Raw genomic sequence first — 25,690 nt, 5'->3', positions numbered from 1 at the left:
CTTCAGGGAACAACTGAATTGTCATATATGATCTAAAATAAATGAATTAACCTGAGGAAATACCATAATATGCTCCCTTATAGGAAGCAGGGCCCACCTCATGGCCTCTCTTTGTCTGTCTGTTTTTCTGTAGCTAAATTAACTTCAGTCTCTTTGTTCACACTTTCTCAAAGTGCAGGACTGAAGTGTCATTTCCGTGCTTCAGCCATCATGCAGTCCAGCCCTAGTGAGATACCTGCCTGTGCGTGCTGTCCTGCTCGTGGAGTATGACCTGTGGACTGACTTTGAGTCACCATGCAGTCCCTGCTGTCTGCATTGCTCTGCATGAAAAGGGAACTGTGCAAGTGCTTTTCCTGGTGCAGCTTTGTTTACCCTCCTGTTTTGAGGGAGGCAGGCTGTATATTTGGGAATAAGGAGTGTCAGAGTGTCTGCCAGAAAGAGCCTTAGGCTATCCTGCCAGCACAAGGTTATTACCAAGGTTATTGTTGCCTGTCATCTTTTCATTTATTTTACAAACAGAGCTGGAGAGCTGCACAGGTCTGCCAGCCACTTTTATTCTTCATTGAGGCCTTATTTGCCCACGGAATGGTTTGCATGCATCTCTAGTACAGCTAACTGTGAAGATAAGAGAAGCTGACACCGAGGGACCCATGAAAGACTCATATAAAACTTCTTCAGCCACAGCCTAACTACAGTGGTAACTTACAGCAGTCAGCTTTGGATGTTTGACTCCTGTTGCCACCCTCTGCTTGTTCCTTTTCAAATCAGATCCCCTGTTTTTCACAGATAAATGTTATCATTGCATGAATGCAAATAATCTTTACACTATCTTCAGTTGTTGAGAAGAACACTTATGCATTTTTTTGAAGATGATTCCCTTTTTCTCCCTGGCCAAGCTGAATCAATCCCATGGATTGTACATTGTGTGAGTGGACTGATTCTTCAAGTGTTTTTGTGATTGAAGTGTCAAACTTCTGGGTGATATTACACACTGGCACTGTGTACAGACATGACTGGCTGTTTCAATGAGAAAGTGTTTGATGTATTCTGTATGCTATTCAAGGCATGAAGTTTGGGGTTTTTGTGTGTAGGGTCTTACAGGAGTAATTTATGCTTCTTCCCAATGAAGCTGTGAAACTGATTTAGACTTGTAGCTTTTTCAAGTGAGAAAAGGGGCTTTAACCAAGGCAGGTGTCAAAAGATGGAGGTTCTCATGCATCAGAAGCATGTGTTGCTTGTTACCTGGGATTTTATAGGATTTGCTCAGTTACGGCTCCATAAATTTTGATGTTTTGTATTCTGACATAGAGTAGTTCTTTTGTTGCTGAGGAAGTAGTTCTGATATCACAACATGGTTTTGCTTCATCAAGGTAGTACATGACAGGATAACAGAATCCTTACATGACAAAGGTATGCAAGCAGTCGTAGCAAGGGGAAAAGCAAACCAAACAGAATTGTTTCTAATTAGCTGTATCCCATACTACTTAGGAGATTACAGAGCAAAGTGATTTAATATCAAACACCCAAATAACAAACATTGTGCTTGCCTGATGAACATTCAAGACAGCATCAGCTAATTGCCAAACTATGGCCTACTCACCAAATAACCAGTGGGAGTAATATTATCATGATTTTAACATCTGTCTGCATGTCATCTGAAAATGTATGCATGTATTAAGTATTTATCTAGGAAATTTGCAATAATAATAATAATTGACAAAAATTTGCACTTGCTATGGTCTTTGTCCCAGGATCACAACATTAGCAGTCAATGCTAATTACTATGTACATGAAATAGTACAAACTGCGTATTATATCTTTGGATTATTCATAACAGAATCTGAGGGAAAGTGCAGTCTGCTAGCTGAGAGGTGTGTCTACTGTGCAGGAGTCAGTTATATCCTCTAATTGTAGTTGTGTGTTGTACCATTTCTCAACACTGGGGAAAAGCATCCTGCCAGTGTGATGTCCAGCTACAGTCTGATGAGAAGCAACTCTGGCAGTCAGGATGCTCGGAGTAATGGAAATAGCTGCTTACATTTGTATTCTCACTCAAAGAGTGGAGAAGAAGTCAGATTTAGCCCGATTCTGCTGATTTTAGAAAAATACGTGCTAATTATCTTACGTATGTGTAGTTGTACTACCAAGAAACTATACCAGTATAGTTGGCAATGACAATACCGGCCAGTTGTTACATGCCCGTGTAAACACCTTAGTTGGAACGGGGAGCATCTGAATTGATGCAAATGCAGCATGAGAAACTGCTCGACTTCTTTACAGCTGCTCTCTCCCCATGCCCCCAGGCATCTAGCTATGTTTTTATCGTATCCTGATGGTATTTCTGCTCCCACCTTGCCCCTTCACCTTCTTGCTTTTTCATGTGGCTGTTTTGCACCAAACTAAGGTGTAGTGCTGGGCAGGTCCCAAGGCAGGGAAACTTGAGCACACCTGCACTTGTTGTTTGCAGGTGTGCTGGTAGAAGGGGAAGATAATGAAAAGTAGATGCTATCAGTTTTACAAAAGATGTTTTATTTTGAATTGTAACTGTTATTTATTGCCTAAGCTAATCTTCCAAAAAATGGAATAATATGCATAGCTATGTTAAGTCCTGCTAGCTCCTCCTCAAAATGTCCTTCTTTCCAAACCAGTAAGGTAAGCCAGATCTTCCGCTTACCTCTAGTGGCTTCCTGAGAGTATTAGTCAGTATATGAAGTCCCATGTTTTATTCTCATCATAGATTCCTATTTCCACTCTGCCAACATGTTTTTATTTTAAAGTCATTCTTGTACTATTTCATTCACTGACTAATCTCTCTGGTAGCTGTAGGCTTTTTTGAAAACACCTCTGAGAAAGTAAGGCTAGCTCACAGGGAATGTGAACCTTTTTGTGATGCCCTTATTACTGTAATAGAGTGCCTTAGAGGGCACATGGGCTACAACTTGGAGGTGATCTGAACATTCCTTTTTTTCCTGTTACACTCTTTGCCATTGATTTTAAATATTTATAAGATACTTAAAAGGAAATGCATTCTCTCTGACTAGTTCCTCATCATTCACAGCACTACGTCACAGCACATTTCCCGACCCCCATTATTTACAATACAAAATGTTTGGTTTATTTTTGATGATTAAAAGGAAGAGTGGAGCAAAGGGTAAAACTCTCACAATCATTAGCCTGTTCGCACAAAGGAAAAACAAATATAGCTTGTAGCAGAAAAACACTAACTTCCTCTTTAGCCAAGCTTATTCCCTACATCTGGTCTTCCCAAACTTACATCACTGTCTGGTGTTTAAGTTGCTGAAGTTTATATTTCCTGTCTTTTAAAATTGTTAATCCTGTAAAATATAATAGCTTGTACTCTAGTGGGGCCTAAAACCCCGAATCATGTTTAGGACCATATTGTGCAGAGGCAAACATAAAAATGCACCCCTTCCCAAGGGATGCGTGGTCGAAATGTGTGACAAGGCAAAAAATGGGTATGATAAACAGATGGTCATGTACATGTGAAAGAAGCAATCAGCAGAGAAACTATATTTGATTCAGTAATTGTGTTAGGCTAAGCCCAAGTGGGGATCTGTGTTTGGGAACACAGCTGGAGCCTCAAAATAGTTATAGCCAATTTTTATATAACACAGAGGGACTGTATCTGAAATATCATCTCTCTTGGGAGGTTAAAGTGTGTCTTTGCAGTCTTGTGTGACTTTGTACTTTGGAGAATGGATTCTTGGGTTCCAACCCTTGGTCTGAAAAACCTTGGTTATATCTGATGTCATCTTAAAACACTTAATATAGAAAGGGCTGAAGAATCAGGGGCTGAGATAGTGCTGCCACAGGGCTACAGTTCACAGGATCCTTTGCTTACGCTATGCCTGGAACAGCTCCCTTCCCAGTGGCAGGCTTCAGCAGCCTTCTTCAAAGCATGCCATAAAGGATGTGACTTTGATAGCTGTGAGACTTGAGGCTGAGGGTCAAACTGAACCAGGGCTCCTAATTTATGAAGGAATTCTCTAACGCTTTGAATACTATGTAAAACAATCACTGCTGCCTCTGTGGTTTTGGCTGGGAGTTGCTGTGGCTGCTGTGTTTTAGGTTGAACATTGTGCTCTTAGTTTGTGTGAGATGTGGCCTTAATGCACCTGCCAGGCTTTGGAGCCTCATCAACACCATGGGGTTTCAGGGCACAGGAAATCTGGTATAGTCACACCTTAGGGCAATGGGTTCATAAGCTCTCAGCAGACTTGGCTGGGTATCCAGCTGAAGTGCCTTGTCCCTCCTGGCATAGACGCATGTGGATATTTGATTATAAATCCTTGCTCTTAACTTGGACTCCCTGTCCTATCATGTCTTTGGCTGGACAGCCTTTCCTGATTCCTCATACAAGTAGTCTGCTTATTTTACAATTCCCAGAGGAGCTTGACAGGCAATATTTTGCTGATACCTGTCAAGATGGTAGGAGCTCTGGTATGTCCATCAAACTAGCTTTAGTCAGCTGGACATCTGGGTGGAAATGCAGTGCCTGTGCACTTCCAGAAAGTGCTGTGGATTTCAGTTTAGGGCTTGGGCACTTAAAAGTCACCAAAGTGTGACCAGGACACTAAAAGTATTAGAGTGAACACAATTAATAATGGAGTTGGAATAAGAAATCCTTTAAAATGCCCTATTTTCCTGACTCATAAGGCTCTATCCTGCTGGATGATATACATCTGTGTGATATACCATAGATTGGCCTGGGCTTAGTGAAATAGAAGCTTGAATAGGGTCTGAGGACAGGTTGTCCGTATGGACATATGCTTGTCCATAATTTTTCTGCTAGCTAGGGGTTACAACACAGAGAATCTGTGTCCCACTGACATAGCAGTGGTACAGGTAGAAACTGAGCATTGGCAGCTGATCTGTGACTTTCCTCCTTGAGGACAGTGGAGACTTCATGTGTGTGATGCAGTGAATCTTCAAGAGAAGAACGTGACTCATATGCCTCATTTGTCCAATTTTGCAGGACAACTCAGATTCAGCTAGAGGAAGTGGCTTGTCATTTTTATGCCATAATCTTTCTAATAAAGAAATGGCATGGCGAGTATATAGAAATACAACCTTACAATCTAACATGTACCTCTTCTTAGGTATTTATAAATGTACCTCTCCTTAGGTGTCACACACGTATATGTATAATAAATAAAAAGATTTTAACCAGGGAATAGGTCCCTGGTAGTCCAAGCAGTTTTCTCTTCCTGTTAATAAAATTGTCTTATTATTTGCTCCCCAGCTTTCAAAACACAACTACTGAAGTCCTTGTTATGGATTTCAAAGGGTCATTGCTCTTATGCCTCAGGGACTTCTCAAGGGAATAGTAGAAAGACATCATACAGAGAACTTGTTTGACTTGGTTGCATGAAGTTGCTGAAAGGAAAGTGCATGGCAATTGATGTATGCCATAACTGTCCAAGTTCCAGCTTTTTATGTTTATTTTAGAATATGAGGTACCTTATAAAGATGTTGCAGTAAAAATAAAAGCTTTAATTTGGAAATTCTGTTCCATGTTCACATCATTTTAGTGGAGCTGCTAAAAGTTGTTGTTTGCTCCTAATAATTTCTGAAATATTTGAATACTCCAAAATACTCCTCTGTTCCCTGTCTTCTCATATAGTTCCTATTATGTATCTTCACAAGAGGCTGCTTCCTGGTTCTTACTAGAAATACCTGTACTTTGAGGTTTTACCTAATGCCTGTCATATTAGCTGGAGGATCAAACCTAAGCTTGAACTGCTCTGTCCTACTTCAGTGATATTCTGTAAATTCAATCCTGTTCAGTGACCTGGTCTGAACATCCTGAAGACCATGAGCCTTTTACACTGGGTGCATCCATATTCTGTCTGCCTACTTGAGAAACAATCATACACTGAAAACAGTGGAGACATTTTGGTTTACTTTAAAAAAAATCTTCATGAGTCCCTTCATTGACTGATTTCTCACTAGTTGTCTATTTCACTGGAAACACTGAGGTTTTTGTATGCATGTTGTTGTTCTTTACACTTTATTTTAATGGATTTTTTTTCCTAATGGTTGAATCATTTATCCTGGCATAAAAACTACATACAACTCAAAAATCTGGTGATTCTTTTTTTTTTTTTTTTTTTTTTTTTTGGTTTCCCCCTGTAGGTGTCTCAGATCTATCTTTAAAATATTAAGGAAATGAGGAAAAACTAAAGGTCTTGTGATAGATTTCTTACGGATGCTTCTAGTTCTGTCTACATGGCTAGTTGAACAAGCGCGATTTTAACCTTTGGATGAAAGATGAGGTAACAAAGGACTTAACTTCACGTGACTCAGTAAATTTAGGTCTCAGAGTAGAGAGAGAGGACTTAAGCATGCTGCTTGATCTATTCATATATTAAAGGCTGTAGTAAATTTCGAGGACTGAGAAAATTCAACAGTTGCTGAGAGGTCGAGGACATCTGTTAAAGATAGCAATAGTTGCTGTCCCTCGTGAAAGATGAGATTGACATTTTAGCTGAATTTGAAGAAGGGCAGATGCTGAGGTCAGAAAGGTACATTTGAAGAAAACAACAATATGTCAGTGTCTGAAGTTGCATCCAGCCCTTGACAGATTTACTTTTGGCCATGTCCCTTTTTGGTTGTGTGTGAGACGCTGCTGAGCAAACTGATGAATCAAAGTGTCTAATGAGGCATAGCTGGGGGATCTCAATGCCTATGTGTGACTTAAACGTGAAGTAGCACTAAACTCTGGTACTGAGTTGAAAGTTGGGATATTGTTGGTCACTCAGGTCACTGGTTTGGACTGGTATGGTGGTGCCTAAGATCCTGTAGCAATGTGGGATCCACATGGCAGGGTGAATACAAAGCAGATTCTCTCCTAGCTATGATCTGGCCTTAGTTTCCTGCACCATCACCAGAGGGGACTGGGAGAATGCAAATAAGAGCAGAATCTGCCTTTCGGAATGTTTATTACTCTGGGGCTGAATGAGCCAGAAACTGCATAGTTTGATTTTTCTCTGCAGTACTGTCAGGAAAGCAAACAGATCCTTTGACTTGAATTGTGTATGTCAGCACAACTGGCTGTGGAGCTGCTTGTTTTCTGTCTTCTGGCTCCGAAGTTACTTTTCCTTAGACTTCTATTTGCAGAATCAGTTGAAGACTGTAAGCCTGCTTAAATACAGAAGTATTTTCTAGATGTGGATTGTTTCTCAACTGAATATATAATTATATATATAAAATATGAATATATATAAAGGCTATTTTTGTAGCCTCCTGGAATAATTGAACTGTTATTGTATCAGTTTTATGGATGCTGATATCAATGAGAAATTCTACTGGGGACATTAGGAAAATGGAAAGTATCAGACAGCAGGCGTGAAGGCTACAACCTACTGCCACAGGATTTAGTGTGTGAGAAAAACTTGGCAAGCCAGACTGGTTCCCAGTTACGTTACGTGATTATGCCATCTACACTGTCACATAGCTGCCACTAGCTTGTGGCATAGCAGCACACTGTACAACGCTATGAACTCCAGCTCTTTGGTGACCCTTCATCTGCTGGAAGCTGTTGCCTCTTGTATTTGCCTGTGAGTTCTGTGCAGCAGTGAAAACCCAGAAACAATTTATTTGCCTTCTGCAGCAATCTGGGAGCTATAGATAGCAAAACCTTTAAGAAATGCTGTTGAAAGATTTTGAATTATTAGGTGATCTGGGAAACACTTTGTGAACAGAGGAAGACAGGAAAGGAAAGAAGATGGAGACCTCATATGTTTTAGATGTCATAAAATTCTTGTAAATTAAATTAAGAAAATAATAAAACCTAGAAAAACAACAATTAAGTGTAAGTGCACTAAATGGTACATGTTAGCCCATGTAACTTTGGCATTTTAGTGTACTGAAAACTTCTTTTTTGCTGCACATCAGTTTTGTGGATAGGGTCAGTGCTTCTTTGGTTTTGTGGGTTTTCTTCCCCCCTGTTGAGTTTTTGGAAGTGGGCATGAAGAGACACTGGAGTTTAGCAGCCTTTATCCTTTAAGTATGCCATATATTTTTATTTAAGGGAGCAATATTCTGAAAGTAGGCTTGGATGTCTGTGGAGATAGCTTCAAATAGGTATTGGAGTTTTTTGCATATATGCCTTTAGGCAGCATTAAGGTCAGGAAGGATATGTGATCTTAGCTGTGGTATTCAATTGTAGCTTTGTGTCCCCCAAAATCATCTTGCTCTGAATATTTCAAATGCTTCTGATTTGTTTATATCATCCAGAATATTGCTAGTGGCAGGTATTTGAGGTGGTGTACTGCTCAGAACATCAGCCTCTTTGAATACAAAGAAAATTGGATAAAGCCGTAAGCAGTTAGTATGAGTCAATGATTCTCTTCTGTAAAAAAAATACAAACACATGGATCAAGGACCTTGCTTAAAATTGTCAGGATATTGCGTCTGACCATTTGATGGAATAACCTGCAGCCCTTTGTAAGGGAACTGTTAGAAATCAGCGTGCTCTTCCTCTCCAGCCAAAAATCAATCCTTGTGTTTTCCAGTTTGTTCTCCTACCCCAAATCCCCCTTCTTTCCCCCCCTTGCCTTAGTTTATTCTTCCTGTACCATTTGCCTGCATTTCTATATTTTTTTCCTGCCATTTTTCACTTGTGTTAACTGACTTAGAATGAGTTAACTCTGTATTTCTTTATTTTTTTCTTCACAGTATCTTTTTCTAAACTTCAGAGCCCAAACTAGGAAGCTTTTATTTGTTACATCAGAAATATCAGGGGTCGGAAAGAAACACAGTTCGGAACCTGTTCTGTCACCAGACTTGTGTCGCTTTGTAGCAGCAAAGCTTCACCATTAGAAAATATGGTGGAGTACCACAGAGAGAAAAATAATCCAGTGATGTTCTCTGTTGTGGAGTGCTGAAGTTACAATACTGAATGGCCAGTAAATTTTAAACCTACACAAGGAGAATGAAAAAAAATAATCCTACCTTTCAGATTGTACTCCATTGAATGCTTGAAAGGTTTTGTTTAAAGGTCTTGATCCTGCAATAGTAAAACAACACTTTGCAAGTGGTTTCTTCATGTGCCCACACAAGGATACTCTGAGGGTTAGGCTGTCTACTGCAAACAATGTGGAAATATAACAACCTCTTCTTCATGCCATTGTGAATTTTTAATTTAGACAATGATCAGACAAATCACTTGAGTAGTATGCTCATCCCCTTGAGCTGAACTGGAATGCTAACCTGCTTAAAGTGAGCATGAGCTTGCCTGCTACAGTGGATTAGGACTCATGTGAAGTGTTTATACTTTAAACAGCAACAATAAAATTAGAAAACTTTCAAATATGCAGTATTATGTGATTTCTTTTTTTCTTTGGGAGCCAGGATATTTATAGTATCAGCTAAAACTTTACTGTATGCTTGTCAGAACTTTCTCCTTCAGATTTTCACAAATTTTGGAACTTAAGAAGTGCCTCTAGCTGGTAAAGCTATTGTTCTTTCAGATATGTGTGCTTCAGGCTAAATGGAAAATTCAGCAAAATGCTTTCTATTAAGAATTTACAGAGAGACAGATAAATTAATGAGATAATGATAGAATTAGAATGAAACAATGCAGATGTTTTTTCTCCTTTAAAAATATGAATAACTTCTGTATTTCTTGTAGTGAGTGGAATGTGGGCATATGCCCATGTGCATCTGTGTGTGCGTGCAAACCTGTAATGAATATTAATCACCAAGTCAAGCTCATTTCAGTGAAACGGTCATTGTATTTTGCTGTGGATTTTAGAATTTGGGCCATGTGCTTTCTTTCATTCTCAGCATCTCTCTGCTTGAGTGGCAGTAACTTGAAAAATCTCAGTGCAGCTTACAAGACACAAATCCAGATAGAGCTGTGCTTGCACCATTCTTGAAACCTGCAAGGCTTTTCTTGTAAGAGAGTGAGGTTTTTACTGGCCTTGAGATCCCTTTCAGCAGAACTCTCCTAGGATCTAAGCCAAGGCAGTTCATTCCTGAATTCTGCATCCATAGGTAATGGGACTGGGGAGGGACAGTACAAGGCAATTTCATGGTCATCGCTGTTGCTGCTGTTTTTGCTACAGTCTTTGCATACATATTCCTTGCGATAATACTTTTCAGAATTTATGGGTAAACTCTGAAAAGTTCTCATAAAATTTCACTGCTCACTTTCAGGTTTGAAATCACCCTTGGCTGCATAGGTAGTTTTATGCTTGCTGTTGGCCTACAAAGTCAAGAAGACAACAATGCATAGTATCTGACCCATAGGTGATTGTTAGAAGATTTTCTATTAAAAGCCTGAAATATGACTGAAAACTAAATGCAAATTGAATTGGCTGAGGTATCTGATGTGACTCTTGCTAAGGAAAACCTGGGAACCCTTGATTCATTGCATTGCTCTGTTGCCCTACAGCAAGTCACTTAACTTGTCTTGTATGCTACTGTTTCATAGCCTTCTCAGAGCTCAATATTTGTGCAGCACTTCGTAGGCTTATAGCTCTATTCAATCTTATTATACTGTTGCAAAGGGTTGAGAATATTTCTGTGCATCTGTTAAAGGTGCTATCAGTACTTTAGGTGGAGTAAATAATAAAGCTTATGAAGAATGAGTCATTGTGTGTTCCTATTTTTATGCAACCTTTTACTGGGATCATCTTGTGTTTTTTTACCTTAATTCTATTATTTGATATAGCTGTCATTATTAATTACCAAGTAGATTCTTCCATTTAATTTTTGTTCCAATCTCTAATTAATCTGACTTACAGTGTAATTCTGTCTTGATGTCCTTATTTGTTTTGTGTAAGCCATGACCTAAAGATTTATGCATACAATGAAAGTAAAATGAAAAATAAAATCCATGGCCTCTTGCCCCATGTTGAAAGGATACAGATTTTATTTAAGAAATGCAAAAGATGTAGCCTGCTTAACTAAACCTTACAGTGCATTCTTATCTCCTGTGAGTTGCTTTTGTCTGTTTAACAAATTTTGAAGTAGAAAGTTAACTATAGGGTTTTCTTTTAATTTATAATTGGGGTTTGTTTGTTTATTTTAAATCTTCTAGGAACTATGCTTCTATAATTCCCTGGAAATTTAAAATGAAAATACCAAAAAGGAAAGCTGATGGGAGTCATAGCTGTTGGTAAGTTGTAAGCTTACTCATTATATCATGTAAAGTGATAACTGATTTCACTGTGAACTTGTCTGATGTGTGTGACTGGCTTTTGATCCAAAAGCAGAATGTGTTTTGTCTTTAAGGAAAAGGAAAAACAATTATTTAGTGAAACTGTTTGCCTGTAATGTTTGAATGAGTGCTGAAAACTCAGTCATAAATGCTGGATATTTAACAGAAGAATATGTGTTTCAGTTGAACCAATAGTTCAATTTCTTTCTGTCAGACAGGATCAGGCATAAACCGTTCTATATTTATACACAAACTTGAGTTAAATATATCCCCTTTTCATTGTATTCAGAGCTTTTTCCTCTTCTGCTTGGTGATGGTTTGGAACATGGCTGTTAGTCTTGCAAATTACTCAGACATCTTGATTAAATACTCTTTTTACCATCATCTTTGCTTAGCAACATCCCTTCTGAAATATTTTGGGAAACTTAATACTTGCCTGGTGTGTAAAACAGTGTTCGTAAATCAAGGAATGTTGCCACATCCTACTTGCTTATGTTGTTTAATACTTTTTACATTACTCTTTTTGAGACAGAAACATGAAGCCTTACACATCCAGTCACTCCAACTTATTGCATGACATAACTACAAGTGACCTGAGACCCAATCTTTGGTATATGGCTTACCATGTTGGTGTAGATCATTAAAGTGAATGAATAGCATCTACATGATTGTCATGGATCCAAGCAACAAGTAGTTTTCACATTCCAAAATAACCTGGAATTTAAACAAAAACATTAGGCTCTCCTATTTGCATTTTCCATTTCATTTAGTTGCTGAAAGACATGCTATCTCAAAGTCATATAATCAAAATCTAAATGCAATACCCTAAGCCTGCTTTTGTGTAGACCATGGGTATGCTTCAGACCCTGTGTGCGCTTTGTGCTGGACAAAATTAACCTCTTGGACACCGAGCAGTTATTTCTGTATTTACTTTCTAGTGCTGCTGTTGAATCCCTTTCTAGGTTTCTGGTTTTTAAAGTCGTGTTGGTTCTCAGTTTGAAGCGTGCCTGGGGTGCTGCTTTCCCTGCGCAAGCTGGACAGTTCCTGCTCTGATCCACCTATTGTCCCGCTCTATTAGGAGCTCCCACCCTGAATTTCTCAAGCACCATACACAGTTTCTCTGTTGTATAATGTTGTGTGAAGTTGACCAGCACTTTTCACAAGAAAAGAGCCTCCCTCACCCTAAGGATCAAAGAGAGCTAACATATGTTTTATTCAAACAGTACAGGGTTTAACTCTTTCTTTCCAGAATTCATAATTTGATCTTCCAACCTGATCTGAAGATCAGTTGACATTACTTGTTTTTCTTTGTAGGCCAAACATATTAGAACTCCATGCTGTCCCTGACAGTTTCAGAAAATGTTCAGCTATCAACAGTGGCTTTCATTTATGCTCTGAGGTTTGCATTCCCCTCACAGTTTCCTTCCCTTCTCTAATAGTGTTGGGCCTGCCCCATGCGTGCTTTTGTGGTATTGTTCAAATATTTGCTCTGCTGCAAACTCTGTTGTCCAATAGCTTTTTTTGGGTCTTTTTGATCAGTTCAACTCTTCATCTCAATTCAAATTTCAGTGGAACAAACCTCTGATTTCCATGCATTCTTTGTGGTTTTGCCCGTGTGTTTCACTAGAATTGTTTACATATGGTTGTATTAAAGTGCTCTTTGCGTTGTGCAAGGCAAGCTGAGATGCATTTTGTATGAGGGATACTGTATGAAATGTAGGCTTACTGCATGTCGATGGTAAAACTGTGATTGGCCTTGCTAGGAGTGGAATCAAAGTTAAGATTCTGTTGCAGTGTCATGAAAGGGAGAAGTTTTGTGAAATCAAAGTTGAATTTCAAAATCTTAAATTGTTTCTGTGAATGCTTGGAGTCAAGAAATAGTCTTTCAACTGTAAAACTTCACCCTTCTCCCCTAGGCTCTATAGGATTGAGGAGAAGTAAAAATGTAGGTAACTATAGCTGTCTTGGTTTACTGGGGGAACTGAGAAGGAAGACAAATGAATAGTCAAGTTTTCTTTATGAAAAGTACCTAGGAAATAGAATAATCTTGGGGTTATTCTATCAATCTTTCTTGGATTCAAAAAGTTTTTCAAGATTTTTAATATATTTATCGGCACATTAGTTCTTGAATTCTGTTGTTATGCTCCTTTGTAAATATCAAACGTCACCAACAACATGAAGAACATAAGCAGGTAACTGAGATACCACGCACCAGTTAACATTTGAATGAACGCTGTTTAAAAATTCTTTGAGATCTGACCAATCTCCCTGATTTGTGGAGAGCCTGATCAGTAACTGAAAAGGCAATGGTTGTTACCCGAGTGGTAAAAACAAGCTGACAAAAGGAGAGATCCTGATCCATAGCTGAAAATAGGCAGTAATCGTCTGGAAGAGCTCTGTAATCTCGCCAGTTTCTGGCTTGCATGGGCTGAACTTCCAGTTTGCACCTGTGTGAGTTGAGTTGTGCTTATTTTGCCGTATATTGAAAATGTCATAAACTGCTGGTGTGTTGGACTGTAAGAAGTGGTATATTCAAGTATGTGCAAAGGATGTCTGGAAAATTACCCACCTCTCTGTTAGCTAAGGCAGCTTAGGATTTAGTTGATCTTGCAGTCCATTATCATGTGTCCATTTGTGTCCAGATACAGGTTCTTAGCTACAGTCATTTTTTAGTGAGGCCCCTTTGGGTCACTGGCAGAAAGAGATGCTTTTATGTCCTGTTTGTTCCACGGCTTTTGTAGACCATGCTGGCTACTTTCTATTTCTTCCTGGCAACTAGTGATGATGAGCTGTTTTAGATGGTAGTATTCTTGTTCCTAGCAGGCTTTCTGCTGCCTGGACTATGAATCACAACAAAATAAATTTGTCTTATGTTTTATGAAGTGTCATACAGAATCATAAAATAATCGATTGAAAGAGAGCTCCAGAGTGCATCTGGCCCAACTTTACACTCTGTAGAGGTCAATATAGGTCTACAGCATTGAATGAAACATGTAACACCCAGGTTTAGCTCATTTATGCATGGAAAGCTTTGATCTTTATTGGCAGTGTCTGCAGCAGCAGCATATGGCTCTGCTGGGCAGGTGATGCAGTGTCAATATACTCTGTCTATGTTTGTACAGTTCTTTATTAGTAAAAATCTCCCAGAAGGCTAGGGTGAAAGTTCAGCATCCAAAATTTTCCACGTCTGTAACAGCTTCCTGTTCTTAGATTGGGTGTTAAATGTGTTCTGATTGCTTACCTCCAGACTTCAGCCCAAAATGATAGCGATCTGTCTCCTGTTTAAAGAACCTAGAAGAAGAAAAGAACATACTGGTGTGTTGCTGTATACTGCTATTTGCATATATCACTATGTGCTATGGCAATACAGAAACATTTACATTCCCTCTAGAAAAAGGTATTTGTGGCAATTTCCCTCAGTCTGTTGTTAAAAAGAGAATTTTTTGTTGCAGTAGATTACACTGTTCCTCAGGTACTGCTTTCTCATTTAAAAGTTTTTGTTGTCAGGAAAAGTAAAATAATGACTACATAAGAAATGTCTTATGAGTGGGACCTTTTACAGCTTCATCCTGCAAGTTGCTTGGGCACAGAGATGTTCAGGTACCCAATTCCTGTAGGCACTCTTCAGCCAGCACTGAGAAACCATGGCAATCTGACAGACAGTACTTTGCATGGAGCAGCTTCCTTTTCTTTCTTTGTAGAAATTGAGGACATGCAGCCTTTCGTATGATCAGGATCTGAGAAATCAACCTACCCAGATGCTTAAAAATTAATTAAGGGGAGGGAGTGAGCAAAACCAGCTCCTGGTTCCTGCAGCTGTCAATGCCCATAAATCATCAGCTTTGTTTTTCCTTTTGAAGCAGGACAAGACCATGAATTTAATTAATGGGTTTGACTTGCTCTGGAAACACACAGTAGAGAAATCGCCCTACCCACACCTTTCACAGATGCTGTAAACATACAAATGTTATTGTGTATTTACTCATGAATGCTTTCCAGCATCATTGTGCTAGATACAGTTGAATGCCTCAGGCAAGTGGCAAGCCAATGACTGCAACAAATCCTTGTTCTTGGGACACCCAGATCAGAGCCACAAAGGAGCAGCAGGTGAGCTCCTGTTTTCTTGGTTCCACCCAAGTTCTGCTCAACAAAGGCATTAATAATGGCTGCTACAGAAAACTCTAAGGGAAAACAAAATGAGTGCTTTTGTCTGTTTTCTGTGATCGCGGATTTAATTATTGTATGAAAAAAAACCCAAGTAGATTTATCCTGCTACTCTTGTTTTCTTTCTTTTTTTTTTTTTAAAAAAAAAAAAACCAACCCAAAAGCTTATTATTTTTAAAACTGTCCCTGCAGTGGATCATCAGGAGTATCTCTGTATTGTTTGATTTTTCTTGTATTTTTAATTCTACTTTATTATGTGTAAGGAGATGCAGAAACTGTCAGACTGGATCAGACCCCAGTTCAGCCCTGCAGTCAGCATCGGACACCTTAGAAGAAATTGTGCAAACACCCCTTGGGGAGTTTATTATGCAACTTTTACATCACATCAAACATAGCTTAAGTCTATGAGTTTGAAGACTTACAATCTCCTAAAATTTATAACTTCTTAAAACTTATATTTGATTTTGTCATGTTCACTGTTATGATGCTGGATAGTGTTTGTTGTTTTCTATGGAAACCTCATTACACTCTTTTCCTTGGTAACAAATTTATAGATAGCAATTGCCCAGACTAGTTAAGCTGGAGGAAGAATGTTGTTTGCTCCATTCTGGACTAGTCCCTTTTTTGATCTGACTGAATGTTCCCTGATATATTGTATTATATAACAAGATGGTTATATTTCCCCTTTAGTCTACAATGCAGTGTAGGATTTCACTGTCTAGACAGCTAGAGGACTTTGAAAAATGTACACTGAGAAATGCAGCTTCTTCTTTTTTTTAGAAGAAGAGTTATTGAGAGAATTATTTGAGCTCTTCTATATGGATGGGTCTTTTTGGTTAGCGTGGATTCTCTGAGATGTGGAGTTAAACTATTAAGTAAACTGGAAAACAGTGGTGTTTCATTCAAATACTGAGAATAAGCTTGAAAATACTGAAAAAATGGCTGAATGTTGCTTTATACGCCCTCTGTTGCCTACAGGTGTGAGAGCATTCTGGAAACTTTAGGTTCAGAATAGCATCCACTCTCCTATGATTGCTTGAACCCCGTGATGTTGTACCAACAGTATGAGTTCTAGCTTTTTTTGTTGCTTAGAGAGAGTTTTTGACAGGACCTATCTGTGGATTCAAGGAGAATCGGGCCTCTAAATTTCAGAACACCATTACCAGACCTTTGTTGAGTGCATTTATGAATATTTATCTACAACTTAAGATTTAGAATGAGTGTTAAGAGTGCAAGTCACTGCACATTTTAATCAGGCAAAACCCTCAGACCTCTCTTCCTTTCCCTGTCATGCTTATATCCAGACAAGGTCCATGGTCCTTGTTTTTTAAACACTCATGCCAAAACAAAAGCATCCAAAACAAATTTCAGTCAAAAAATGCTTCTGCTTCTGTAAGATTAAATATTTAAACATGCTTATAGCTGTACTGGCCAGACACTGACACTGGTAATTCTGGGAAATGTTCACAAAGAGTGCCAGACACAGGGTGACTGGTGTGCTAGGTCTTTGTTTGTTATAAGAGAACATTTTTTCATTTAACTGTAGAATAAATATTTTAGCATTCTCATCTGTATTTAACAGCTTTAATCAAAAGACTTTAATAATTTCTTAAATTATTATTAAAACTGTACCTGGCAGCATTTTATCATGTAAAAAATCTTCATTAGCTGATTGCACAACTTCATGTAAAGGCTGGGTTGCATGCTCTGGGGTCTTATGTAGGGATGGCTGGAAGAGTAAATCATCATCCCCAGTTGTGGGCCTCATTATTGCATAAGGCCATTTTGAGTGTAGGGAAGGTGAAAGAGGCTGCATTTCTTCTACTCCTTTTGACCAGGGTTCACAGCACAAATTAATGTGAACTGAAGGCAGTTTAGCCTTCATTGCTGCATGTTCTACCATGTCTTCTCCATGGTAGTGGGCCTTCCTCCAAGGGGAAGAAACTTGTGTGGTCCTTAAGCTTGGTAAAAGCTGGACTGTGAATCACTTGTACTTGTGTTAGACTCAGGTCTGTGTCATTTTACTGCTTGATTGCTGAAGCATCTGACAAATTAAAGGCAGGGCATTATCTGCAAGTCATGCCCTGCTTTTAGAGCTGTTCAGCCTGTCTCTGTGTTGTGTCAGGAGCTTCATGGGGATGCGCTGGGGGAAAGGCTTGTTTTCAGCCTTTTTGTGCTGTACTGGAAAACACTGAGGCTCAGCGCCTGGCTGTAATGCTGTGGTGTCACCTAATGTTAAGAGGTGATTTACAGCTGGGCAGAGTCAAGGACGTGCTGTAAGCCTGACCTTACACTGTTACCCTGATGCTCTGCCCCCTGCAGCGCCTCTGCAGACCTGTCGTGGATCTTTCCTTTGCTTGCACTTACCAGGGAGCTTGTGTTGTCTATATTCTTACAACAAATCATGTATTTAATGGTGGACAGGAAGGGGAGATGTGTGTGCTGTGGATGTCTGTCTTCTTTTTTCACTACCTTTTTTCATTAAAACTGTCTGATGTGGCATGCACTACCTGATGCAAATGTATCCACGTGATTAGCTGGTCTTGACAGCTTTTATCTTGGTTGCAACTGTCTTGATTAGGACCTGGCTCTGTAAGCAATATTCCCAGATGACCAGTCATCTCCCAGTGTGACTGTTTTCAGGCAGTGGTGACAAAGCAGCATCTAATTTAACTAAATTGTGAAGGCTTCTGAAGAGTATAATGTGTTGTCATAAGCTTATTAGCTTTTCTGTCGGCAAAGAGCCATGAGGAGCCACCTGTAAAATGGGATTTCCCACCATTCATGTTTTTGAGGATGTGGAAATGAATGATGTTAAATCATGGACTATAATTTAGACAGTGAGAAGATTGCAGACTGATTCTGTAAGTAGAAAAATCCCTTGAGGAAACACATTACATCTATAATCCTGTCAGAAGATTAGTGATTCAGTCTAAAACTAACTTATATAAATGGACTAATAGTAAAGATTGTGCTAATAGAGGTAAGAAATGTATTTTGCTGAAGGCTACGAAAACTGCGGAACTTTGAGGAATGGTATTTCTTTTCTTTTCGAGTAGACATAGTAGCAAAATATTCTGAGCTATAATTGAACATGACTCTTCTATTGCAACATTTGAAATAATTGTCATTACATAGATATGTGGTTGAAAGAATCCCAGTATACTTAGCATTCCCTTACATATTTGGATAACATCTTTGTTGGTGACATGGACAGTGGGATTGAGTGCTCCCTCAGCAAGTTTGCTGATGACACCAAGCTGTGTGGTGCTGTCGACATGCTGGAGGGAAAGGATGCTATCCAGAGGGACCTTGACAGACTTGAGAGATGGGCCTGTGCAAACCTCATGAAATTCAACAAGGCCAAGTGCAAGGTCCTGCACATGGGTCAAGGCAATCCCAAGCACAAATACAGGTTGGGTGATGAGTGGATTGAGAGCAGCCCTGAGGAGGAGGACTTGGGGGTACTAGTGGATGGAAAACAGACTATGAGCCACCAATGTGCGTCTGCAGCCCAGAAAGCCAGCCATATCCTGGGCTGCATCAAGAGGAGCGTGGCCAGCAGGTCAAAGGAGGGGATTCTGCCCCTCTGCTCTGCTCTCGTGAGACCCCACCTGGAGTACTGTGTCCAGGGACTGTTAAGTGGGACCCCCAATTTAAGAAGGACATGGACCTGCTCGAGTAGGTCCACAGGAGGCCACAAAGATGGTCAGGGGGCTGGAGCACCTCCCTTATGAGGACAGGCTGAGAGAGTTGGGGTTGTTCAGCCTGGAGAAGAGAAGGCCTTATAGTGGCCTTCCAGGACTTAAAGGGGACCTACAGGAAAGATGGGGAGGAACTTTTTACAAGGCCATGTAGTGATAGGACAAGGGGTAATGGTTTTAAACTGAAAGAGTGTAGATTAGGTTAGATATAAGGAAGAAATTGTTTACTGTGAGGGTAGTGACACTGGAACAAGTTGCTCATAGAGGCTATAGATGCCCCCTCCCTGGAAGTGTTCAAGGCCAGGTTGGATGGGGCTTTGAGCAACCTGGTCTAGTGGAAGGTGTCCCTGCCCATGGCAGGGGGGTTGGAACTAGATGATCTTTAAGGTCCCTTCCAACCCAAACCATTCTGTGATAACATATGCAGCCTTTACGTCCCAATGTCAGAGTGGGACTTGTCCATTATAATTTGTAATTCTGTGTATATTACACTGACACAATTAAAGAATGAATCACTGTGGAAAAGAGGTGCTTCAGATGACATTTTGAATATTCAGTGCTAACAAAGAGAAGTTTGGGAGCATATTTTCCCCATCACTTCTCTTAGGTGCATATATGTGTATATATTCCTGCTTGCTGTGGTTAGTATATGGAAAGCCCTACACTACCAAAGTTAGTTTTTAATAGTGTACATTTTTCTATTTAGAAAGATAAGTGAGTTACAGTGGCTGCTGCTTCTTTCTTCTGCTTTTGGTAAGTACATGCTCCTTTTGAAAATGAGTTTTTGTTGAGAGGGTGGAGCCAGGTTTCCTCTTGCTCAGGAAGTACAACACTGAGTGAACAAATGGCTGGACCCTTATTTTATAGTTGGCATACGTTTATGTAGCTCATCTTACATCATTTAATCAATGTAACCAATGTAACCAATATATGCTCAAAATGACATATATTTGTTTTGCAATTTGTTATGAAATACTTTCACCCGCGTTATGAACATGCCTGTCAAATCTAGGGGGTGGGTCTTGCAGTCCAGGGGAGTTTGGCTGACAGCTTCCTGGTGTCTGCATCTCTTGTGGAGCACCTGCTGCTGGAGAGCCGAGACTGGAGCTGGTGTCAATGAAGTGAAGTGTTATTACGACATTTACTTGAGGCTTACTGGTTTTCCTGAAGTTGCTCAACTTGTGTGAGGGAGCTGTAAAGCTGTCCCCAAAGGCCAGAAGACCCCATTGTTGAAGTAGTCAACAGCTCTACCTTTTTCTTTCTGCTTTCTGTTCAGGCAGCATGCTGCATAAAACAGACCCAGACCAGACTGCAGTAGGGTAGCTCCTCTGGGTGAAAAACAGGTTGGGTGTTTTTCATAAACCTTAATGTGCACATAAGGGCGTAAAAGGCACATGAAATCCTGCTGAAGCTAGCTTCTCCTGGTCCATTTGAAAGTTCTAGCTTTAATGCTAGTGATGTTTTCACCCTCCAGCCAAGTAAAAGCTCAGGAAGGTGTATCAACAGTGAGTCCTCTGAGCAAAACAGGCAGTAGCAAAGATGAAGATTTTGAAAGTCTTCTAAGCAAATCAGGCAGTAATGAAGAAGATGATTCTGAAAATGAAAACATTTCCTCTAACACCCTTTCAAAGTGGGCAGGAAAGGTGTTTTTCAGACAAGCTACTGCAGGTCAATTGGACTGACCTAATTTTTATTTCTTCTCTTTCTGCTACAGATTTTCACACTGATAGAATTTAACTTTCTTAAGATCATGTTATGGCCTGGATGCGACTTGGGTTACAGCACCATTAATTGACAGAGTTTAAAAATAGAGAATGTTCTCTGAATGATTGCCTTTTGTATATGTACATCTGAGCTAAGAATACTGAAAAAGGCCTTTTTTGATTTGGGGAGATGAAACTTTTTAGATGGAAAGTTAATGCTGTTACAGCCCAGAGCAAATGCTACTGGGTGTGACTTATGCAATTTATATACTTGTTTAATCAGAAGTGGAGGTTATAGGCCCACTCTTCTACATATCATTATCTTTGTGCTGACTGCTCACAGTGACATATTAAATGGCACAAAACTCTCACTAAACACCTATAAACTTAGTCGTGTGCATCACATCCCATGGTTAGAAGAACTGGTTATGCATTTAAAGCAGTTTTATCTAGAAATAGAAAATCTTACTGGGCGTTTCTTCAGCAGCATCTGTCTTCCTTATTTAACTTAATTAAAAACTGCTTTAAAATGCACTGATGACACCAACGATTGGATAAGATTATGGACTGATGGTTCTAGGTTCCAAGACTTTGAAATAAACAAAAGTTCTTTTTGAAGCATGAAATTACTTTTTCTTGCAACCTACTCCTTAATTTAAAATTACTGATCCTATGAGACTGACAGTCTAAGCATCTACTTAAGACTGAAGCCTTGTTTGCCCACAGAAACGGCACTGTTGTGAAGCAAGAGTAAACTAATTAAAATAAACCAATTTTAAATCAGTGCATCATTCTTATGTACCAAATTGCTTGTTTAACTATGCCAGTGCAACACCACACTTTTTTGAGATGTGCGTGTAGTACACATTGGTCTTTCCATGAGCTGCTCCAAGCAATGGTTTTGCAACTGAAGAAGTGGTACTGCAGCATTTAATACAGGCTGAATTCTCACATCTCCTGTGCCAAGAGGCCCCTGCAGTACCCTGGTGTGACACTGGCTTCCTTGGGGTTTGCCAGGTATTGGTATTTATTTGCAATCTACGTATGCAGGATTGAAACCAAGGATAGTTTTAAATGGTGAGAGACATCCTCACTGTCTGCAGTCTTTGATCACTTAATCCGTAAAGGTGGTTTCAAATTCAGGTATTTATTTTTCTGTTGTAGGTTTAACTTACAGATCATGCCAGTTAGTTATTCCTGAGATTTTAAGCAGACAACACAAAAGTTATCATTAATTAGTATTCCTTTTGATTTTACACTAACAAATGCTATGTATCACATTTTGAGCTTTACTTAAATTCTGGAGTTGCTGAGGATGGTTAAATCTGTAGCAAAGACTTCCTTTTTCTGCAATGTAGTCAGATATGACTGATATCAGTCCTTTAGTCATGTGATTTGATTCTCACAATAGATTATTCCCCAGCTTTGACAAAGCCAAGCTTTTAAATGTTTAGATCAGTTAAAATTAAAATCCTGGACCTCCATTATGCATCCCAAAGCCAATATTGACACAGTGCCTTTCTTTTACAGATGGTCTTTAATTGAGGGCCTAAGTGATCTATGGGAACTGAAAATTAGTATTATCCCCAATAATAAAGACTTTTTCCCCCTCAACTGTTTCAGTTTTTTCTCAGGTCCTCGTGGAAGGGATGTCTGTATGGACTGGGGACACTGGAGCCTGTAAGAGTCCGTGCTGTCCATTGCACTGCAGTGTTCTAAGTCTTTTGTTGTAGTGATTCACTATACACATTTCCCAACATTTTGACATCTAGAGACATTTGCATTTATTGTATATATTTTTTCAAATGGCATGTGGTAATAAGGATGAATGGGGAATGGTAAGTCTGGCTCAAAGAAGCCACAAAAAATGTAGCTTTGTTCTGGCTGATAAAACACGCATTGTTGTTTGTGGTTTCCTTTCAAAATTCTCTGTGAAAAGACCATTTTCCCCTTAACTTTATAGGATGATCTTTGTGGTGGTCTTTCCCTATTTGAGAGAGCTTTGAGGTTCTTGTACCCCTGGAAAAAATATCAGGGCTTAGTTTTTGCGCTCCTTGTCAGGCTGCCAGTTTGATATCCAAAGAACTGAACTTCTTTCCTGGTTTGGATCACAATGCTGGTAAGATGAGATGATGAAGCGACAGGAAAGTGGTTGAGTTGCTGATGGAGACCCAGATAGCTGCTAGATCCTATGAAATCCTGCCTTGTTCATGTCAAAAAGACATCAGAATTCATTTCAGTTAGGATGGACTGGGAAATCTGCATAAAAATGTAGTCGGTGCTTTCCTAACCCTTCTGCTATCTGATCAAGTTTCAGTCTACATGGCTCATTGTGATGAGGTGAGGAAGGGGTCTGAAGGAATAAGATATTTTTGTTCTTTGCAGAAAAGAAGGCTTTTTCACACTGTGTTATCTGGCATATTACCTTTTGAAATCCTTTAAATGTATCAAGCTTATATTTTTATTATCTCTGTAGCAAAACTTTATTCCAGCAGAAGTAACATGTGAGTGACTTGCGGTGTAGTTTCCTGTCACAAGTAAATTTCTGTGATGGTGAAATGCTGCTGAGAGATGGCTCTTTTCTCACCTATTCTGTGTGCTGTGCTGTATGTATTCAAAAGGAAAAAAGGGAATTTGAAGATTCACAATGAACAAAAGTCCTGAAAAAAACCCCAGTCTGCTGTGGTTAGAGCTTTATCTGAACTCATAAGGTGAGAGCCTGTGAACCAGAGACCTTGACTCTGCTGAAACCCTTTAATTGTCCTAAGATTGAGCTGAGGGTATCTTGAAGGTGGCCCCCTGGGCACTTGGCTCTGAGCGCAGCATCTGGTGGCCCCCCGTAAACGGGGGAGAGGTTTTCCCCAGAGGTGAGAGGACAGAGAGGCAGCTCTCACTAATTTCCTCCTTTCTTCCTCTAACAAAGGAGTCTCCTTATTCAGGTGGTATTTAATAGTCAGAAACCAGCAAGGGAGTTTGCAAAACAAGCCTGCTGTTTAATGCCTGCATTGTTGTGACATTGTCTTGAAACACCAGCCCTGCTGTAGCCTGCGTGGGGAGAGGGGAGTGGAAATGCTTTATTGTTGTTGCCTCTGGGAAGGAATACATTGCACATAATGTTGTACAGAAGAAACAAAGCTTGTCTAGCTCAAGCTATTTTGAAAGATCCCCTGATATTATCCTTCTTTTCATTTATTACTTTTCCAGATAGTAGAAGGTTTTACAGACATGAAAGAAGTGTGGAAACTTGGGAACTCGGGCTAAGGGAAAGGATGTCTCCATAGGCAAAGCCTAAGAAGAAGGAAACAGGTGGCAAACATTAATATTAGGACAACTAGCTGTGTGGTTTGGGTGGAGCAATGGTTGGGGAGGACAGCTTTGTGATTAAGATGCCGAACACCCAGCAGTCTGTCTGTGGCTTTCCTCCTGGTGTGGCCTGCCTGTGCTCTCCATTGCCTCAGCAGTGGGTGGGCTGCAGGAGTGGTCTGTGGGATCAGCAAAGTGCCACATCACAGCAGAACAATTCAAAAAGGCCGTACCTAGCTGGGTGGGATATTAGTGCCTATTATGTACAAGATTTTGCCCCACAAAATCTGCGTAGCTGTCTAAAGTCCTGTTACTGGGCTTGACAGCAGCATGCTGGTGGCAGGTACCCTTCTGTCTGAGCAAGGCAGCTTGACAGCCACATTGTCCAAAGCAACTTACATTCAGAAACCTGGTGTTTCCTTGACTTTGAAGAGTCCCTGCTGCTCTGGGTCAGCTCTGAGCCCACATCATGCACAGGGCAGACACCAGAACCCACTGCTGTCAAAGCTGCATGAGGCACCGGCCACCACGTGTTGTGTAATAATCTCCTGATGTCACCCATCACTTGGGATTTCAGGTACCTGTGGTTAATGCGCCTCCTAAATGCAAAAGGATTAAAACCCAGAGTGTTTATTTCTTGGGGATAGTGTTTTCTTTGCTAATAAGCAAGATGGAATTGGGTTATGCTTCCTTATTCTCCCCAAAGTAAGCAGGTGCCAGAAGTCTGGAACTGTCTAGGTAATCTATAAATGTTTAAGTAGGGTATGTCTTGCTAGGTGTCTGTGACAGCCAGAGCAATGAGGACTTTATTGCTTCTGGTGCTTGTAGATGCTGCTGTAACACAAACAAGGAAATACTGCAAAAAACTGAAGGTAACTCAGTGGCACAAAGCACCTACAGCCTCTTATTATATGGGGAAATCCTGCAGGCAGGGAGGGGGCTAGAAGCCCTGCAGTATGATGGGAGATGGGTAATTGCATGCCGTGAATAACAAACACCTCAGAGTCTTCCAGGCATCTCACCTGGATGCTTCAAAAAGGCCATTCATGGAAAGTTTTGTGGCAATTAAGTGCAATCTTTGCTTCCATAAAGAGATCTTCTGGCCTTCTGGAAAGCAAAAGAAACACCTGGAGATAGAAGAAAGGTGAAGCCTACACTCTGTTTCAGGCATACTTTTGTTACCGGGCCTTTCAAAAGGGCTCATTGACACGAGAGCTAAGTCTTTGTTTCTGTTGCTTTTTGCTGGACTAGAAATACAGTGTTTCTTAGTGGGAGAAGAGTGTATTGGCTTAGTGAGGAGAAGATTTTTTTCAAATCAGGCTTTTCCAGTCTTTGTGATGCTCTAGCCTTGCTTTTCCACATAGGTGTGTTTTTTTTTTTTTTTTTTTCCATGGAAGGAAACTAGCAAAACATCTCTCTGTGTGGGAAGGTGGCCTGGAAGGAGGGTGAAGCTATTTCTGCTAACAGGCTTGTTTCACCCTAGAGAGAGACTCTGCAGATTTTGTGGAGACTGGGATCCATGTGGTAGGTGGGAGGGGATTTCTGTGCTATTGATTAATTTGAAATTGTGTGGGATTTTCTTGGCATAAATGAATGGGGTCTTTGCAAATTTAAGCTTTATTTTCCTT

General features: G+C 40.0%; 2 protein-coding genes across 2 annotated transcripts in view; one reads left to right on the top strand and one right to left on the bottom strand.

The window, feature by feature from the left end:
• Window positions 1-25,690, top strand: part of RELL1 (RELT like 1) — a 98,636-nt gene that overhangs the window by 43,529 nt on the left and 29,417 nt on the right. The window contains exon 8 of the transcript XR_012623050.1: window positions 11,069-11,150. The gene's annotated coding sequence lies outside the window, so the exon portion shown is untranslated. The remainder of the gene's footprint in view (window positions 1-11,068; window positions 11,151-25,690) is intronic.
• The window catches only part of PGCKA1 (PDCD10 and GCKIII kinases associated 1), a 45,307-nt gene that overhangs the window by 10,447 nt on the left and 9,170 nt on the right, over window positions 1-25,690 (bottom strand). Inside the window, exons 2-4 of the mRNA XM_074822311.1 lie at window positions 14,430-14,479; window positions 11,812-11,902; window positions 8,977-9,031 (exon numbers count right to left, since the gene is read on the bottom strand). Of these exons, the coding sequence (XP_074678412.1) occupies window positions 8,977-9,031; window positions 11,812-11,848 (92 nt within the window). The 5' untranslated portion in view covers window positions 11,849-11,902; window positions 14,430-14,479. The remainder of the gene's footprint in view (window positions 1-8,976; window positions 9,032-11,811; window positions 11,903-14,429; window positions 14,480-25,690) is intronic.

The sequence above is a fragment of the Strix aluco genome, chromosome 4 (assembly GCF_031877795.1).
Source record: "Strix aluco isolate bStrAlu1 chromosome 4, bStrAlu1.hap1, whole genome shotgun sequence".
NCBI classification, from domain to species: domain Eukaryota; kingdom Metazoa; phylum Chordata; class Aves; order Strigiformes; family Strigidae; genus Strix; species Strix aluco.
Note: the sequence above shows the minus strand (reverse complement) of the source record. Positions and strands in the feature narration are given on the sequence as shown.